At 58.6% G+C, this 18,875-nt stretch overlaps 1 protein-coding gene across 1 annotated transcript; it reads right to left on the bottom strand.

The window, feature by feature from the left end:
* Positions 1–3,653: 3,653 nt before the first annotated feature.
* JUNB (JunB proto-oncogene, AP-1 transcription factor subunit) lies at positions 3,654–6,004 on the bottom strand. Its single transcript, XM_007663730.4, has one exon. It carries the CDS (start codon positions 5,508–5,510, stop codon positions 4,413–4,415), a length of 1,098 nt encoding a protein of 365 aa, XP_007661920.2. The 5' UTR covers positions 5,511–6,004; the 3' UTR covers positions 3,654–4,412.
* Positions 6,005–18,875: the final 12,871 nt, after the last annotated feature.

Here is an 18,875-nt window from a genome sequence, read left to right on the forward strand (position 1 = left end):
AACTCCCCCTACCTTACCTTGCTGATCTACTACAACCCAGCCCGCACACTTCAATCAATCGTATTTATTAAGCGCTTAGTGTGCAGACCACCGTACTAAGCACTTGAGAAAGTACAGCAAAATAGAGTTGGTAGATGCAATCCCTGCCTACAAGGAACCTACAGTCTACTTCATTCCTCTAATGCCAACCTATTCACTGTAACTTGATTTCGCCTGTTTCGCCATCGACCTTTGCTCATGTCCTTCCTCTGGCTTAGAACTCCTTCTCCCTTCATAAGCCACAGACCGCCGCTTTCCCCATCAGCAAAGTCCTACTCAAATCACATCTTCATCTCCTTCCAAGAGGCCTTCCCTAACCCCTCATTTCCCCGCCCTAATCACCCTCCCCTCTGCGTCACCTGTGCATTTGGGTCTGTACCCCTTAAACTCTTTGATACTCACCCCAGCCCTACAACACTTGTCTATGTATCTTTATACTCTGCCATTTGCCCTATCACCGTCAATGGTATTTATTGAGCGCTTATAATGTGCAGAGCACTGTACTAAGCACTTAGCAAAATACAACAGAGTTGGTAGACATCTTCCGTGCCCACAACGAGCTTACCCCTATCTGTAATTTATTTTAATGACCGTCTCCCCTACTAGATTGTAAGCTTCTAAGTAGCAGAGATAGGGTCTACCACTTTCTGTCCTGCAGGATAGGGATTGTGTCCAACCTGATTAACTTATCTACCCCGGCGCATAGAACATTGCTTGACACATGGTAAGAGCCTAACAAATATCATAAAAAACCCTCCCAAGCACTCTGTACAGTGCTCTGCACAAGTGCTCAATAAATACCATTCATTGATTGATAATAATAATAATAATAATAATGGTATTTAAGTGCATACTAGGTGCCAAGCACTGTGGAAGATAATGAGGAATCAGTGGTATCCCTGTCCCACATGGGATTCATAATCTAAGAGGCAGAGAGAGCCGGTATCTTAGCCCCATTTTACAGAAGGGGAAACTGAGGCCCAGAGATGTTAGGTGTCTCGTCTAGGTGACGCAGCAGGCCAGTGGCAAAACTGGGACTAGAATCTGGCCAGTCCTTCTCTGTCTCTTTTGTCGGCTTTTTCTCTACCCCCAACCTAACTGTAGGTATCCCTCAAGGTTCTGCTCTGGGTCCCCTTCTCTTTAAATTCACATTCACTTCTTTGGGGAGCTCATCTGCTCCCATGGCTTCAACTACCACTTCTGTGCAGGTGACTCCCAAATCTATCTCACTCCTCCTATGTAAAAACACTTCTCTTCCTGTCCCCATGACATCCCTACTTGGATGTCAAAGTCAAGGTGTCCAAAACTGAGCATCTCATCTTCCTTCCCAAATCCTCTCTTCCATCTAACTTTCCCTTCACAGTCAAGACCACCACCAGCTTCCCCACTTCTCAAGCCCATAATGTTGGCATGGCTCGCGACCCCCCCATTTGGTCTGTCACCAAATGCCATAGTTGTTTCTTAGCAACATTTCCCAAATCCATCCCAAGGGCCACCACACTGGTCCAGGCACTTTTGCAACGCCTCTGAAATCCACCCTTTCCTCTCCCTCCAAACTGCTGCTACGTTGATCCCAGCATTTCTATCCCGCCTTGACGATTGCATCAGCCTCCTTGCTGACTCCCCTGCCTCCTGCCTCCTGTCTCTCCCCACTCCAGTCCTTACTTCACTTTTTCTTAAAAAGAAAAAAAAAAAACAAGCTCAGTTCATGTCTCCCCACTCCTCAAAAACCTTCAACCTCCAATGGCTTTAAAACACTCAATCAGCTCTCCCCCCCTCCTACTTTACCTCACCGATTTCCTACTGCCACCCGACCCGCACCCTTCGCTTCTCTAATGCCAACCTACTCACTGCACCCCGATCTCGGCCATCTCGACACCAACCCGCTGTCCATGTCCTCCCTCTGGCCTGGAACTCCCTGCCCCTTTATATACTACACTCTCTCCACCTTCAAAGCCTCACTAAAATCAGATCTCCTCTCAGAGGACTTTTATTCATTCAGTCGTATTTATTGAGCGCTTACTGTGTGCAGAGCACTGTACTAAGCGCTTTCCCAACTAAGTCCTCATTTCCCCTACTCCCTCTCCCTTCTATGTCACGCATATACTTGGATCAGTCCCCTTTAAGCACTTAGGCACCTTCAGCCCTGAAGCACTTATGTAAATATCTGTGATTTATTTGAATGCCTGTCTCTCCCTCTAGACTCTCTCAAGCACTTAATACAGTGCTCTGCACACAGTAAGCACTCCGTAAATACCACCGATTGACTGATTGTCATAGCCCCGGCTTGACTACTGCATTGGCCTCCTCACTAAGTCTCCCCCTTCTTCTCTAGTTCGTACTTCACTCCACTGTTTTAGATGGTTTTTTCTAAAATGTCGGTCTACACTCGGTCTCCCCATTATTCAAAAAACTCCTGTGGTTACCCGTTCCTCTGCATACCAGGCAGAAACCCTACTGGCTTTAAGGCACTCCATCGGCTCTCTCCCTAGTATTTGTCCACTCTCTCCTCCCACTACACGCCGGCTCACACTCTTCGTTCCTGCCAAGCTGACCCACTCACTCTGCCTCATTCTCTCTCCTGCCGCCGACCTCTTGTTCGCCCCATCCCCTCTGTCTGGTACTACCTCCCCCTTCATCTCGGACCGACCACGGCTCTCCTCATCTTCGAAACCCTTCTGAAATCGCACCTCTTCCACGAGGCCTCCCCCAATTCACTGCAATTCTCCCCCCATTATATCCCCCATCTGCCGCTTCAGTCTTTCGGTGACAAATAAGCGCATCTCCTCTGGAACTTAAGGAATCGACGATATTTTCCTCTCGTCTATCGCTCATTCTCCCCACCCACCCCCCTTAAACTAGATCGGCATCCGTCCCGCCCCTGCTAGACGGCAAGCTCCTTGAGGGCAGGGATCGTGTCTACCAACTCTGTCGCACTGTACTCCCTCCGCCGAGGGCAGAAGCTCGATAAATACCAACGATTGATCGAGAACCGTCTTCACCCTCTGCGAGTCCCGACAGCTCATCCGATCACGACTCGGGCCCCACCCACGCCGCTCGGCCGGTGCTCGCCGGGAAGGGAGGGGTGGTTTCCTGGCGCTCGACCCCTGCTCGCCCCCCTCCCCCATCTGCAAGCTGGGAAAATCCCAGCCCCTGTTCCCGGCGCACCGAACTGCCGAGCAGTGTAGGAGGGGATTCCCGGAATCGGGCCGGCCGGGCCTGCGTCACTGGGCAGAAACTGCCCATATATGGGCAAGGCTTCCCCTGCGTCACGGGGAAAAGCCTCCCATCGGGCGGGGCCCCGCCCCGCCTTCCACTGCGCGCCCAAAGTCGAAGCGCGACACGGCGCCTGCGCGGCCCGGGCTGGGCCTGCCCCCGCCCCTCCCCGCGCCGCCGCCGTCCTCGCCGCCGCCGCCGCCGCCGCCGCGCTCCTACCCTGAGCTTTTTTCTCGTCCCGCAGCGGGTTTCTCGGAACCGCGCGGTAGAAGGAGATCCACCAGCCTCAGAGCGAGGTCACCTCCCAACCCTCAGGGGTGGGACAGCTGAGTCCCAAAACAACAGGGGGGTCCTCTTTTCCTATCTATCCTACAGCTTTCAAGAAAGACACCAAAAAGTAATAAAGAACTTTTTTTTTTTACTTAAATAAATTTGATAAAAAGTCAGGACGACAAAAAAAAAATTAAAATAACCTTTAAAAACCAGGAGTCGTTTGATTTTATACAGGGGACGATACACGAACCTAGGGAGTGAGAATAAAGGGAAGGAGCTGGGCATGGGGACCAGGGCCTCGGTCCTTCCCCCCCATTCCCTCTCCCCCGGGAGGGGGCGGGGTGAGTACCGGTGCCGCTCCGCAGCACGTGGCCTAGATCGCTTCTCTTTAAATACACAAATATATTATATTCAATATGAATCGAGTCTGTTTCCAGCAGAAAAAAAAAAAATACAAAAGAGGCAAATAGGTTAGTCACTTGCTATCGAGGAGGCGGGGGGGGGGGTTCGTCCCTCCCCTGCCCCCTCCCTTCCTACCCAGGACAGGGGCGGCCGGGACTGAGCCGACCCCCGAGTGTAAACGTCGTAGAGGAGGGAAGAGAGAAAGAGAGAGGAGAGGGAAGGATTTGGGGATTTCTCCTTAAATCCAGTTCCACCCGTCCCCCTCGGCCCGTGGGCTGCGGGGGCGCCAGAAGGCGCGGAGCGCTCGGGGACTGCGGGAAATAACGCGCAGCACGGTCCGTGGGTGGAGGGATGGAGAGGGGGAGCCGTGCTTTCGAGGCGTTTGGGGTGGGTGGGGGGAGGCGGCGGGGATGCGAGCGCCTGCGCCAAATCCGTGGGCCAAATCCGCGCGGGGGAGGCTCGCGCGTTGGCGGCCCCGGGACTCAGAAGTTCTGCATCTTGACCGTGAGCAGCAGCTGGCAGCCGTTGTTGACGTGGTTCATGACCTTCTGTTTGAGCTGCGCCACCTGCTCCCGCAGCAGGCTGGCTGTGTTGGACAGCCCGGCGTTCTCCGTCTTGAGACTCTTCACCTTGTCCTCCAGTCTGGCGATCCGCTCCAGTTTGCGCTTGCGGCACTTGGTGGCCGCCAGCCGGTTGCGCAGTCGTTTGCGTTCCACCTTGATGCGCTCCTGGTCCTCCATATTGATGGGCGACATGGGTGGCGTGCCGTCCCGGCTCTGCGCCTCGGGTACCGTCTGCGGCTCTTCCTTGAAGCTGGCCAGCCCGCCGGCCGGTCCCCCCCGGCCCGGGTGAGCCCCCGGGCCTAGCCCCAGGGCCCCCCCGGCGGGATGACCCCCAGCGAAGGGCGGGGCGTGGGGGAGGTAGCTGATGGTAGCGGTGGGGTAGCTGGAGGAGCCGCCGCCGCTGCCCCCGGCACCTCCCCCGACGGGGTTGTAGCTGGTGAGGTTGGTGTAGACGGGCGGGGGTTCGGGCAGAGAGGAAGCTCCGTAGACGCTGCTGCTCGGAGGCGCGGGGGGAGCCGGCCCCCCGGCCCCCCCGGCCCCGATGGACACGTTGGGGGGCCCCACGTGGTTCATCTTGTGCAGGTCGTCCAGCGCCTTGACGAAACCGTCGGCGAAGCCTTCCTGCTCCTCCGTGACGCCCCGCGGGTAGAAGTACTGGCCCGGGGGGGTGGGCGTGGTGGTGATGACCCCGTTGCTGTTCTGGATGATGAGGCGTTCGAGCTCCGGAGAGGCGAGTTTCAGGGAGCCCCCGGCCCCGCTGGTGTCCTGCTGCTGCTGCTGCTGCTGCTGCTGCTGCTGCTGCGCGGCGAAGTAGGCGCTGTCTTCGGCGGGCGGGCCCTGGCCCCGGAGCTGCAGGTGGGACTTAAGGCCGCGGTAGGGGTCGGATAGATTGAGCGCCAGGTTGTGTTTCAGCAGCTTGTAGTCCTGCAGGGCAAGGCCTCCCGGTCCCCGCCCAACGTAGCCCGGAGCCGGATACGAGTCGTCGTGGTAGAAGGGCTGCTCCATCTTCGTGCACATCCAGGCAAGGGGGCAGCGACCGGGCCCACTCCTCCCTCCCGGGAGGTCGGCGGATGCACTCGGTTCGGGCTGTCCGGCTTCCCGGTCTCCTTGGCCCGCTTTTCTCCCTTTCTTCTTCGGGGGCGGGGGGCGGAGGGGGGACGCGGCTAGCCCCGCTGTCCTTCCTCCCCGGCCACCTAGCTCGGGCTCTCGCTCCGACCCGGACACACCTGGGTCCGCTCGCTCTTCGGGACTTTCCGGGTCCCCGGGGCCGGTGACTTGGTTGGCGCTCGGCTCCCCGGAAGCAGGGGTGGGGGGGTGGGGGGGCGCTGGCTGAGCAAAGCTGGGGCGCTCGGTTCCGCAGCTCCTCGGGGCTGCTCCTCTCTCTCTCGCCGGCTCCGTCTCCCTCGTTCCTTCGTCCTCTCTCTCTGCCTCGCTCTCTCCCAATCTCACTGCTTCATGAGCTACCTCACCGCCTTCCCGGAGCTTTTATACCCGGCGCCTACGGAAGCGCGCTCCTATTGGCTGAGCCCTTGGAGACGCTCCTCCCTCTTCTGCCCCCCATCCCCCCCCCCTGCCCCCCGCCTCCCCTCCTCCCCCGGGCAGGAGCGTGGGGAAGGGGAGGAGGCGGCTGGCGTCACTGCCAGGAAGCGCGTGTCCTTGTAAACAGCGGCGACGGGACGGGACGCGCCGGGGCGGGAGCGGGAGCGGCCGGGGCGGGGGCAGGAGAAGGGAGAGGACGGGGGTAGGGGACCAGGCGCAGGAAGCCCGGTTATGGGGGGGCGGGAGGCAGAGGATGGGAAGAGAGCCAGGACGTGGAGTGCCTAGTATAGGGACAGAGACAAGGACAGAGGTTGGAGGCAGTGGCTGAGGCCAGGAATTGCCCTAGCCTTACCGCGGTCTCTCGGTTCCCCGGACCCCGAGACACATACGCGGAGACAGCCCTGTATAAACCCCGAATGGAATTTATTCTGCCCACCCGCGTCCTCTTCCCACTCTGCCTCCCTCGTTCCTTAGGCCTGTCACCATCAACCAGTGGAGCGAATACCCACATTTCCTCCAGTGGATGTGCGACGCACATAAACCACATGAACCCCCACACACACTTCAGGCCCCCCCCCCCGCCTTCCGGACTCTCCCCCAGCTCGCCTTCGCATGAAGCCCCGCCCCCTCCCCCAACAGTAGAACTTGACAGGGGTGCTATAAGGGGTTGGGGGTGGGGGCTGGATAGAGAGCGCAGCTGGGGAAAAGAGGAGAGCCAGGTAGCGACGAAACGAAGATGGGGCGGAGGGTGGATGGTACCGAGAGCGGGAACGAACCTGGGATTTTTACCCCCGAGCCTCGGCCCCGCCCCCTGCCCTGCGACCTGGCGAGAGCCGAGGTGTGGGGAAGGGATACGCTTGGAAGGGAGGGGTGGGGAAGAGTACGCTTGGGTTCCGCTCCCGGAGCCTGGGCGAGGTTGGCGCACCCCGGGGACTCCGTCTGGTGCCCGAGGCGGGGGACGCGATGGGTGAAGGAGGGGGAGGGGGAGGATGAGGAAGGGTGGGAGAGAGCAGGAAATGTAGCAACGGCCTTTGGCGAGGGAGGAGAGAGAAGTGGAGGGGGCTTCCCGGCCCGGCCCAGATCCGCTCGCCCCGGACCGGCTCACCCCGGCCTTCATCATCCGGAGGCCGGGACGGCTTCTCAGAGTCGGGGGGGGGGGGTAGGGCGGGGGGAGAAGAGCCATCTCCCTCCCGTCTCCCAAAGACCCCCAGCTCCGCTGTTCCCAAGAGCGGTTCTACTATCCGTCCCTTTCCTACGTTCTGTCCTGAGGCCAGAAAGGAAACACAGGCGTCTGGCCTCAGTCCCTCGGGTCTCCGTTCCCCCGTCAGGGCCGACCCGCCCCGGCTCTCCGGGAGAGCGCCGGAGGCTGGAGCTGCCGGGAGACCCGCTCTCACCCAAGGCCTTAACCCCATCCACTTCCCCTTTTCCAACTCGCCCGGGTTCTCCGTCAATCGGAGGAGCCCTCGACCTGGAAACCGGCCTAGCCCCTCGATGACCCGTTCGTCGGTGGCGCGGCCCAGTCCCCGAATCTGAAGATGGAAAGGATGGGGAAGCGTGGGGGATAGGCGGAAGGCTAGTGATGGTCAGGAGCCCGAGCTGCCTGCACCACCTCGGGGCCCCCACTGGCCCGGGACGGGGGAGGAGGGAACACACTGCCTCTGATCGGTAGGACCGGAGCCGAGCCCGAGCCACCCGCTGACGCGAGGGAGGCAGCAGCACCCTCGGGGGCGGACAGTACCGAGACCGAAGGGAGCCACAGGCCCACACATTCGAAGGCCTCTCCCCCAGCATCCTCGCAACCCCCGACTTCCTCTTTTCCCGGGCTTGTCCCCCCTCTCCCGATCCGCCTTTGACCCCATAGCCCTGTTCCTCTCCCGACTCCCCTCAGGGTGACCCGGAGAGATGCGGCCCCGATGCCCAAACAAGGCAACAGGAAGGAGGCGGGAGCAGGGAGCCCGGGTTCCTGCCAGGACGCAGGGCGGGGACGGGGCCGGGGCCGGGCCCGGGGCCGGAGCCCCCGTCTGGCTAGTTCAAACCAGCCCCGGCAGCCGCCCCCGGAGGCCCCGGCCCCGCCCCGCCCTGCCGCGCTCGGGCTGCGTGCCTGACGAGCCGAGCCGAGCTCACCTGGGCAGGTTCCCGCCTGCTTCCCGCGTAGGAACGGCCCGTCGACTCGCCCTCCCCCTCCCCCCACCCGGCCCGCCCACGGGGCCGGCCCGAACTTTGGCCCCTAGCCCGCCGAGCGTCCAGCGGGGCAGTCGGGGACCTGATCCCTGCCGGGCGGAGGCGGGAGGGAGTTGCCTTGACTTCTCCCTGCTCCGACCCCAGGCTCCGAAGCGTTCTGACCCCGGGAGTGGAGGACGAATAGAGGTGGGGGCGGGGAGGACTGTTCCCAGCCCCTCCAGCGGCCCATGGACTTGAACGATGCAGCACAGGGGATTTAAATTAGATAGAAGGAAGAACTTCCCGACTGTCAAGTCTGTAGAACACTGGGAGAGGCAGAGAAAGCCCAGCACATCCCAAACCCCACCCCTTCCCTTCCTAGGCTTGAGGAAGGGTCGGCCTAGTGGAGAGGGCCCGGGCCTGGGAGTCAGAAGGGCCAGAGTTCTAATCCCTGCTCAACCACTTGTCTGCCCGGTGACCTCGGGCAAATCGCTTCATTTCTCTGGGCCTCGGTTCCCTCGTCCGTAAAATGGGAATTAAGACCGTGAGTCCCACGTGGGACAGGGACTGTGTCCAACCCGATTTGCCTGTATCTCTCCAGCCCGACCCCCCAAGCACTTAGTTCGGTGCTCGGCACATGGTAAATGCTTAACAGATGCCCAGTTATTATTATTCTTGTTCTACCTGGAAGCGGGGGATAAACAGGTTGTCCTCGGTGGGAGGGAGGAGGGGAGGTCTCTGTCCAGCCCTAGGTCTCTATCATTGTAAGAGGATGAAGGTCTGGGGGGAAATCGGGGCAGAGGAAGAGGATAATTTTTGATCACACAGAAATGGCGTGGGGAATCAGGGTGGGGATGAGGAAAGAGAGAATGAAAATGAAGAAAGAGAAAGAGGAGATGGTAGAGGGAAAGACAAAGGAGACAGAGTCAGGGAGGAAGAAAAATCGAAGGACCAGTAAAGTAGGAGTGTGGTGGTGGGGGGGGGGGGAACAGTGAGGATTGAATGGGTAAGAATCTAGCCCCCATAGACCCCATTCTGGCCCTTGCTGACCCTGTTCCCAATTTAACTCCTCCCACGCCCCCCCATCCAACTCCTCAGCTCCAAACTCATCTTCAGATCCTCAGACCCAATCCAACCCTCACCCACAGTATAACCTTCATTTCCCCCACCAACTCCCATTCCTTCACTCCAACCCGACTCCCCCAATCCACCCCTCACCCCAAATCTGACCCCAGACTCCCAATTTTATTCTTCATTTCCAACCTGACCTTTTCTCCCCTCTAAACTGACCTTCCCACTTTCCCAGCTCCCCTGTGCTGCTCTATCTCCTGGGAAATCTCCTTGGCTGCCATGGCGGGGAGAGGGGGAGAGGGAAGACTGTGGCAGGAGGCTGTGGCGGGGCCGCTGTCTGGCGGGCACAGGGCCAGGGGCTGTGTCTCCCGCCCATGCTAATGAGGGGCTGACTCGCCCGCACCTGGCCGGGGTGCCGCTGCATGGGGCTTTCCCACCTCTCCTCTCGCCCCTGGCCCCTGGGTGACTGCACCCTTCAGTGAAGGGCATTTGGGTAGGGGACAGTTGAAACTGTTATACCATTTTCAGTCTTAGGAGCTGTCAGAGGTGAAAGGGTAAAAATCAGCTCCTTGACTAGAAAGGAGGTTAGGTAGGGAGCAGATCAGGAGGGAGAAGAGTGGCAAGGTGGGGCAAGGAGGGAGTTGGTGGTGAGTGAAATCTCCCCATCCTGCTCCTGGTACCAGAACCTCATCAGGAATCTCTGCCCTCTTTCTCCCCCTAGGACCAGCCTCCCCCCACCCCCCACCAACTCCAGGAGTCTCTCAGGAGATGTTCTTGCCCCAAAGGATGAGGGGGTGGGGTGCTGCAGGAGCCTCCCGACTCAGTCCTCCACAGACTTGACATAAGAGGCCGGAGCCAGATGCAGAGAGATGCTGGGTTCTAGCAGAGTTGAAAAGACAGAGAGAGAGTGGGACAGAGAGAGGGAGAGAGAGAGTGCAAAAGAGAAGAAAGAGGGAGTTGAAAGAAGAAAGAGAATGGAATGATGGAGGAAATAAAGAGAAAGGAAAAGGGAGAATGCAGATCTGGAAATTGAGGGGGAGGTGAGGTAGAGAGGAAAGGGGATTGGATAGAAGGGAACAAGAAGACCAGAAGGAGAGGTTTGTGTAAGAGGTCAGGTAGACCCGAGGAAAGGCATAGGGGCTGGGGGCACAGAGGGACAGTGGGTACAGTGGCACACTCCCCGCCTCTGTTCCACAACAGGAGGGGCCGGTCGGGCCGGTTCTGGGCTCGGGATGGCTGTGGTGCCAACCTCGCCCTGGCGGCTCGGGCTCCCTCTGGGGTGGGGCCCCCACCCCCCCTCCCCTCCAACGCCGCCCCACTGGCGCCACGGGCCTGGGCAGCTGGGGCAGTAGGGTGGGGCTGGCTGGCTGGGCTCTGCAACTCATTAGAGCAGACTCTGGGCCGGTTCCTAATGAGGTGTGGGGGCTGACCCCCTCCAAGCTGAAACAAGGCCTCACACTCATTTCATTTTAGTAGCAGGTTCCCCTCGGGGCCCTGGTTCTGTGGAAACGAGAGTCCTGGTCAGAGGCCCTCATCCCTACATTTCTTCCAAGCCATGTCAGCCAGGGTGGGGGTGGGTGGGGCTCTGTGGGATTGGGATCTTTCTCTACCCCCACCCTGTATCTGGTCCCGGGGTCAGGGTAGGTGGTCCTTGGGTGTCTGCAACCCGGAGCCAGTGCTAGGATGTGTTAGGGTCAGAAATGCCCACCGGGGTGGGGGGGTGGGGGGGAAGGAGGGAGGGGTGGGGGCGGGTAGCCAAAGCCTTGGAAGAGTTGGGGGAGACACCAGTGCTGACTGCTTGTCACTTCCCACAGAGAAGCGGGAGAGCTGCAAAATCTCTCTGTGCCCCCGCCAGCCTCCTCTGGGCACACTGGAGCAGGAGACTGGGGAGAAAAAAGGCTGAGAGGAAGTGGCTAGGCTTGGGAGGTCAAAGTTCCTGCTTTTTTCTGGCGCCAGTCTTCCCCTCTAGATCCCTGTCTCCTCCCCAGGCCCAGCCTCCGTCTCTCTGGACTCTTTGGGGGTTTTGGATGGTGTGGGCTCCTACTGACTTCTCCTTCTTATAAATAGTCCCATGACACAGCGGGACTGGGGCCGGGGTGGTGTTGACAACACTACCATCCTCCCTGCCTCTCAAGCCCGTAACCTTGGCATGATCCTTGACTCCTTCTTCTCTTTCATTCCCCATTTTCAGGCTGTTGCCAAATCTTGCTGGTTCTTCCTCCACATTTCCAGAATCCACCGCTTCCTCTCTATCCAGCTAGCCATCACGCTGGTCCAAAAACTTGTCATATCCCGGCTTGACTACTACTTCGTCAGCCTCCTCGTTGATCTTCCTGGGTCCAGTCTTGCCCCTCTCCAGTCCATACTTCACTCTGCTGCCCCAACTGTTCTGCTAAAATATCATTCTGCACATCTCCCCGCTACTCAGAAACCTCCATTGGTTGCCCATTCCTCTCCACATCAAGCAGAAACTCCTGACCGTTGGCTTGAAGGCACCCCATCAGTTATTTCCTTCAACTTACCAACTCACCGTGCCCACTACACCCCAGCTCACACTCTTTGTTCCTCTCAAGCTAAACCTACTCGCTGTGCCCCACTCTCATCTCTTCTTCTTGTGACCTCTTGCCCACACCCCGTCCTGGACTCAGGCATTCACCTTCCCCTCCCCCATAAACATGTATATATGTATCTTAAAACTCTATTACTTCCTCCTATCTGTAATTTTAGTGTCTGTCTCCCTTGATAGACTGTAAACTCCTTAAGGGCAGGGATTATGTTTACTAATATCATTGAACTCTCCCCAGCATTTAGCACAGTGTTTTATGTATAGTAGGTGCTCAAGAAATACAACTGACTGATTGATTGACTGTCCCCCGCCCTCTCCCAGAAATCCTTCTGCTGATTGGCTGCCATGGGGTCCCTACCTCTCCTGCCCCAAGGAACTGGGTGCTGCTGCTTCTGGGGGTACCCCGGGACTGGAAGGGGAAACTGAGGCCCAGACCGTTTGAGGAAGGCCAATCAGTGAGATGGGAGACCTGACCACCCACTCCCACCCTCTCTGCTTTCCTCATCGCTGCTCCCTAAGTCCCTGAGAGGAAAGGAAGAAAAAGAGGAAGAGCCTCAGATTGAGTCATGGGGGAAGAAAAGAAGAGGTGAGAGGTAAGGGAGCTGCCCATCACCCGCCATGGGCGAGGGACTGAGTCTGAAGGGCTTTGCCCCAGCCAGGACTCGGGGTTGTGGGTGTCTGGAAAAGGGGCTGAGATCCGCCCAGTTCGTCGCGCCTGTGGGCCTGTGGTCTTTTTGAAGTTGACACCTCCTCTCTTAGGCTCCCGGTCTGAGGGTCAGGCTGGGTAGCTCCTCAAGAGGCAGGAAGCAGCACCCTTCAGCCCCCGGGCAGGGGAGAGGAAGCACCAGCTATCTAAGCTCTCCAGCCCGAGGGTGCTCGACTGGACCTCAGGGCACAGAGGCCTTCGGACTCTCTAGGGTGTTCTTAGCTTACGCCCTCCCCGCAACTTGGGCGAGGGGAAGTGGCATGGCCAAGTGGCAGAGTGCCGGTCTGGGAGCCGGAGGACCCGGTTTCGAGTCCGAGCTGGGCCTCTAACCTGCCCTGTGATCGTGGGCAGGTCACCTAACTTCTCTGTCCCTCGGCTGCCTCATTTGCAAAATGGTGCTTAGTACGGTACTCTGCACACAGTAAGCGCTCAATAAATACGATTGAATGAATGAATGAACCTACTTTCTCTACCTTTCTCACAGGGTTGTTGTGAGGGCTGAAATGAACTTACCGAGAAGCAGTGTGGCCTAGTGGAAAAAGCGCGGGCCTGGGAGTTGGAGGACCTGGGTTCTAATCCTGTCTCTGCCACTCATCTGCTGTGTGACCTGGGGCAAGTCACTTCAATTCTCCGGGCCTCAGTTACCTCACCTGTAACATGGGGATGAAGTCTGTGAGTCCTATGTGAGAGAGGGACTGTGTCCAACCTGATTAATCTGCATCTACCCCAGTGCTCAATACAGTGCCTGGCACCTAGTAAGCATTTAACAAATACCATAAAAAGGGGGGGGGGGCGGTGAAGAGTGGCAGAAAATGTCTGCCAGGCCCTATAGGGCAGAGTGAAGAAGCCCCAAACAGTCCACTGCCCTGTTCCCCAGCACTTCCCTCTGCCCCTCCTTACTCTCTGCTCTGCTCCGGTCCTCAGGGCTCCCTTTGCCCTGTTCCCCGACTCTGCCCTCCTGCACTGCCACCCTCCCCCTTCAGCTTAGAGAGGAAGAGACAAGTTTTCTTGGAAGCAGGAAGTGCCTGGCCTTGGCTCTGACTCAGCTGCACACAGCCACCCAGCCCAGGGTTGGGGAGATGGGGGAGGGGTTGGGAGGGGGTTACACAAGGCCAGTCTTGCCCCCAGCCCTCCTGTTTTCACAGCTTGGAGAGTCCTTCAGCCTCTAGAAATACTACAGACATGGGAGGAAAAGGGATAGGGAGAAGTGACAGGGTAGAGGGTGGAGGACTGGGGGTGGGGGGTGACTCTTGTTTCTGAGCCTTTTTTAACTCCAGTGCTTTTCCCGGTCCTTTCACCATAGAGCCAGTCTGTGTGTGTATGTGTGTGTGTGTGAGAGAGAGAGAGAGAGAGAGAGAGAGGGAGGTCTGCTTTTCTCTGTGTGTCTGGGGGTACCGGTATATCTATATCTCTGATTCCTTCTGTGTGTCTGTCATGGGTATGTCTGCATGTTTATGTGGGCATTTTCATCACTGTGTGTGTCCGTTGGGAGACTGTCAGTGTGCATCCGTGTCTCGGTGTGCATGTGGGTCTCTCAGTTGGTTGATGAGTCTGTGACTGTCTGTATGGATGTCCGTGTGTGTGACCGTGCATCTCAGCCTCCGGGTATCTCCGAGTGTATATCTGCCTCTGGGTGATTCTGTGTGCCTGTGTAAGAAAGCATGTGGAGCTCTGCCCATCTTTGTCTCTGGATGCATGTCTCTGAGCAAGTCAGTGATATGAAAAGGACAGTTGTTTCTAGTTGAGGCCACTGAACCTAAAAAGCAAAATGTATTTCAAAGATCAAAGACTAAAGTAGAGACAGAGAGATGGAGAGACAATGAGTCAGAGGGCAAATAAGAGGCAGATCTAAAGAGAGAAAGATGTCCCTCTTGCAGGAGCCCTGGCCTCAGAGGCCTGTACAGCAGCAGGTCCCCCGCCTGCTCCAACAACCAGAAGGCCACCTCCCCGGACAGGAAGTGTGGGTGTCAGGTCTGGCGGGTAGGCAGGCAGCGGCCCCCAACTCCCAAGCCTCCTTGGCAGGAAGGTCAGAGCCAGTTCAGAGAGAGGCGGCAGGGCCGACCCTGTATGTGAGCGCGTGTGTGCTCCTGTGCAAGGGAGTGGATCCAAGGATCGGTATCTCTGGTTCTCCGTCTGAGTGTGTCTGCCTGTGTCTCTGGTTGAGTAGGTGTATATGTCAGCATTTTCAATATGTGTCTGGGTGTTAGCGGGTGCAGGGGTGCTCCTGTTGATGCCCCTTTACCCTCTCTCTCTGTCTCCCCACTGTGGGGGAGGGGAATCTCTCCAGTTTACAGGATGTTCCCGAGACACCGGGGGCTGCCGACCGCCGGCTCCTAACCCTGGAGCGGCCCCTTGGCAGCCGGCTCTGAGCCGGGCCAGCTCCCCTCCCGGGACCCAGACGGGCTTCCTGAGCCGGGGAGGGACGCCCTTCCCCTCCCCCGCTCCCCCCACTGCAGAGTCCCAGACTCAAGCACCAAAGGAGTCACCCCGTTCCGGGAGGAATGTCCTGGGCTTATCCTGTAGCCCTCCCCCGCTAGCTGGCCCTGAGCTCTTGGGGACACTGAGCTGTGGGAACCTCAACCCCGTGGTCCCACCCCTCCCCCAAACCCAAGCAGCCAGCAGCTTCCTAAAAGGCTAAGGCCATCTGACCCCCTTGTCCCGGGACCCATCCGAGGTGGAAGGCCTCTGGGAGGGTGGGGAAGGGCCGGCAGCATCGGAAACGCCCGGAGGTAGACGGCTCAGGGCCTGGGAATGTGGGCGGCTGGGCCCCGCCACCAACGGCCCGACGAGTTCCTCCTCATTCCTTACCCGCCTCTCACTTCCTGGGTGCCTGGCCCCACAGGGTGGGAGGGGGAGGGTGGGCAGGCAGGCGGCTGCTGCTAGGAGCCACTGAACCTGCTGCCCTCTGTCTGAGCTAGGTGCCTGCGGGCCGGGTGGCTGGGCTCGGACCTTCCCCTGAGGCTAGAGGACCTGGGCTGGGTGATTCCTCTCAGCCTTCACCAGTGCTTCGAAGCCCTGCCGCCCTCCGCCACTCAGTAGGGGCCTGATAAGGACTGAGGAGTGTGTGGGGGTGGGGGTACGGTGGGGTCAGGAGGTTTCTCCAGGGGCCTGGCCAGAGGAACACACGGGGGGGGGGGCGGTGGAGTGGGGTGTGGAGGGGGAACTCCGGGGTCCTAAGGACATCACACCTCCATCGGGAGCCCTTGCCTTTTAGGTGCTGAGCTAGAAGCTGGGTTGGGTTTACTCTGGCCCTGGGACTGAGTCAGAGAGCGTGGTGGCTGCAGAGATAACTTTAGTCCCCTGCGTCTAATATCAGGACTGGGGCCATGGCCGGAATGAATAAGAAAACGGCTTTAACCGTTTCACTGCCGCTCAGCTTTCTATGCAAAAACTTCCTGTCTACTGGAGAGACTGAAGGGGGAGGGGAAAACAGGGCAGCCTGTTGGGGTGTTGCTAGCATGTGGCATACTTCTTGGGCTGAACAGAGCCCAGATCCACATGTGGGCTCGCCACATGTGGGCACACGGTGCTCGGCGTGGGTGCCGTTGACTTACACGGGAACGTGCCGTTGACTTACACAGGAACCTGGGGCTGCTCACCTTTGGGGCCGATGGCTGTGCCACCGAGACCCAGATGGGAGGGGTCGGTATCTCAAATGGGGTTAGGCCCTGGGGCTATGATCTCAGCTCACCGCCCCCCAACCCCGCGACTGGGCATGGGCCCCTATACCTAGGGCAGGCACTAGGAGCCCTTCCCTGAACCCTCCCCATCCTTCTCAGTGCTATGAGCATGGACTGCAAGGTCAGATTCCTTGGCCACTATTTCCATTTGCTGGGGGGGGGGACTTCAGTTTGGGGTCTACTTACTCTGAAGGCGGGGGACACGGAGAGTCATCTCAGACTCACGATCCCTGGGGGAAGTTAGGCCATTTCTAGCCCATCTCCGGGAGCTCCAAGACCAAGCGAGGCCCCTGGGTTCCCAAGGGAGATGCCTCAGGGGAGGCCAAGGGGTGGGTGGGGGTGGGGGCTGGGGACAGACCAATGGATTTGAGGTAGGAGGTGATAAACCCAAGTTTTACATCCCTCTTCTGGCATCCACTCCCCCTCTGCTTCCCTGACCTTCCGAGGGCCGGGTCAAAACACCCAGGCATCTTGGCTTCCCGCATCTTGCCTTGCCCACTAGGCAAGATTCCTTCCTGGCTCTGGGTTTTACCCCTGCTGAGATGCAGGGGCTGAGGCCACGCCCATAACCAGACTCTCTAGTCTGGGCAGGATCAAGATGGGAGGGGAAAGGAATGACATCTAGAAAATCATGAAGGGGTGGCCAGGGCCCATCTGGAATTCTTCTCCAAACCCCACCTCCCCAGACATGAAGGCATCCAGTGAAGCTTGAGGGTGGTGGGTTCCAAGCACATAAAAAAGGAAGCATTTCTCCACCCAGTGTGGCATAAACATGGAATTATTTCCCAAGGGAAGCCGGGAAGGCAGAAACCATCAATAGGTTTGAGGGATTTGGATAAATTCATGGATGAGTGGCCCAGGATGGGTCATTACACAGGCCCCTCCTTAACCTTGAAGATGGGCTGCCCAGGAGGGCAACTATCACAAGACTCTTCCAAACATCCCATTGCTACTGTTGGAGACAGAATCCTACTAGGTTGAATGGACTACTGGTGGGATCCAGTAATGCCGTGGTTTATGTTCTTCAACAGAAGAAGGGGAGGCAGTGTGGCCTATTGGGAAGAGCATGGGACTGGGAGTCAGGAGAAATGGGTTCTAGTCCTGGCTCTGCTACTTGTCTGCCGTGTGACCTTCGGCAAGTCACTCAACCTCTCTGGGCCTCAGTTTCCTCATCTGGGAAAGGGGGATGAAATCCCTCTTCTCCCTCCCACTTAGACTGTGAATCCCATGTGACTGTGTCCCATCTGCTTATCTTGTATCTACCCCAACAACACTTGACACATAGTAAGTGGTTAATAAATAACACCTTCGTCATTATTCTTAATTCCAACACCAAACTTGAGGTGGGCGAACCATGATACACCCTTTCTCTCCGTCCAGCCTGCCCCCATGGCAAGAGCAATGGGATGGGGAGTGAGGAATTAGTGTCATGACCCGGAGAGGGCCCAGGGGCAGAGGCAACTGTCAAGACCTCTGCTCCTCGAAGCTGAAACTCACCCCTCCCACCTCTCCCCCTCCCCCCCCCCCCAAGCGGAAGGCGGTAATGAGTGTTTGAGGTCAGTGCACCTTCGAGGGTTAGTTGGTTGCAATGTGCTCCCATGGGGCTCACCCCCCTTCCTTCAATCCCGTCCCGTTTTCTGCTCTCTTCTCCCCGCTCCCCAGTTCCTGACTCCATGGCTCAAATTTGGGAATCTGGACTCTCTGCCCCTTCCCCCTATTTCAACCCGGAGCTGGATGAAGGAATCAAAGAGTACTGCCATCCTCAGCTCTTACCACACTACCTTCAACCCTCCCAGAAAGGGGAATAGAGAAAGATGAGAGAGGAGGTGGTGAGATGGTGGGGTGGGAGGTAAATGGGGAAGAGGGAGTCGGGAGGAGACCTTCCAGGGGGAGGGGGGAACTGAGCTTCGTGACACCTGGGTCCCATCTCCCCGCCCGAGAGGTGACATGGCCAGCGGGCTACTCTGGGCCCGCTCCCTCTCCCTCCATACCCCACTGGGCAGATGGCTCTTTGAAATTTCCCAGATAGCCCCCCCCACCCCCCACCGACTGGATCCGGGAGTCCCGGGGCCCTGAGTCACCGGGGTCTAGGGAAAGCCGGAGGGGGCGGTGGGGCAAGTCCCCCCTCCCTTTCTGACTCACACAGGACGCGGGGCCCCTCGGGACCCAGGTGGGGGAGGGAAGTTGGGGGGGGGGGAGAGGGGGCGAGGTCCAGCGACCCGGGGTCCCTAACCTGAGTCAGAGTCCTAGGAGGGGGCGGGATGGCTACGGCCCTGCAACTCATCTCACACGCGGGGTGGTGGGGGCGCCGAACCTGGTCCCCCCGCGCCTTTAGGCCTGGCGGGGCGGGTCGGGGCGAGGCGGGTCTGGGGAGAGGAATTAACGGTCCGTCCCCCACCCCCGGGGTTTCAGGAACAGGAAGGGCATTGTTCGCGGGAGGGGGGGGGCAGAGGGGGAGGAGAGGAGAGAGACAGGAAACGTCTCGGCCCCACCAGCCCGGCAGGAAGCCCGGGTTACCATAGCGACGCGAGGGAGGGGGCTGACAGCCAGAGGCAGCGGACTTCTTCCTCTGGTTTTGTATCTCGGGGGGGGGCGGGGGGGGTTGCCTCCACAGGGCACCGGGGAAGCCCCCTGCCCTCCCCGAAGCCCCGCGCGGGGAG

Source organism: Ornithorhynchus anatinus, chromosome X2, assembly GCF_004115215.2.
Source record: "Ornithorhynchus anatinus isolate Pmale09 chromosome X2, mOrnAna1.pri.v4, whole genome shotgun sequence".
Taxonomy (NCBI): Eukaryota; Metazoa; Chordata; class Mammalia; order Monotremata; family Ornithorhynchidae; genus Ornithorhynchus; species Ornithorhynchus anatinus.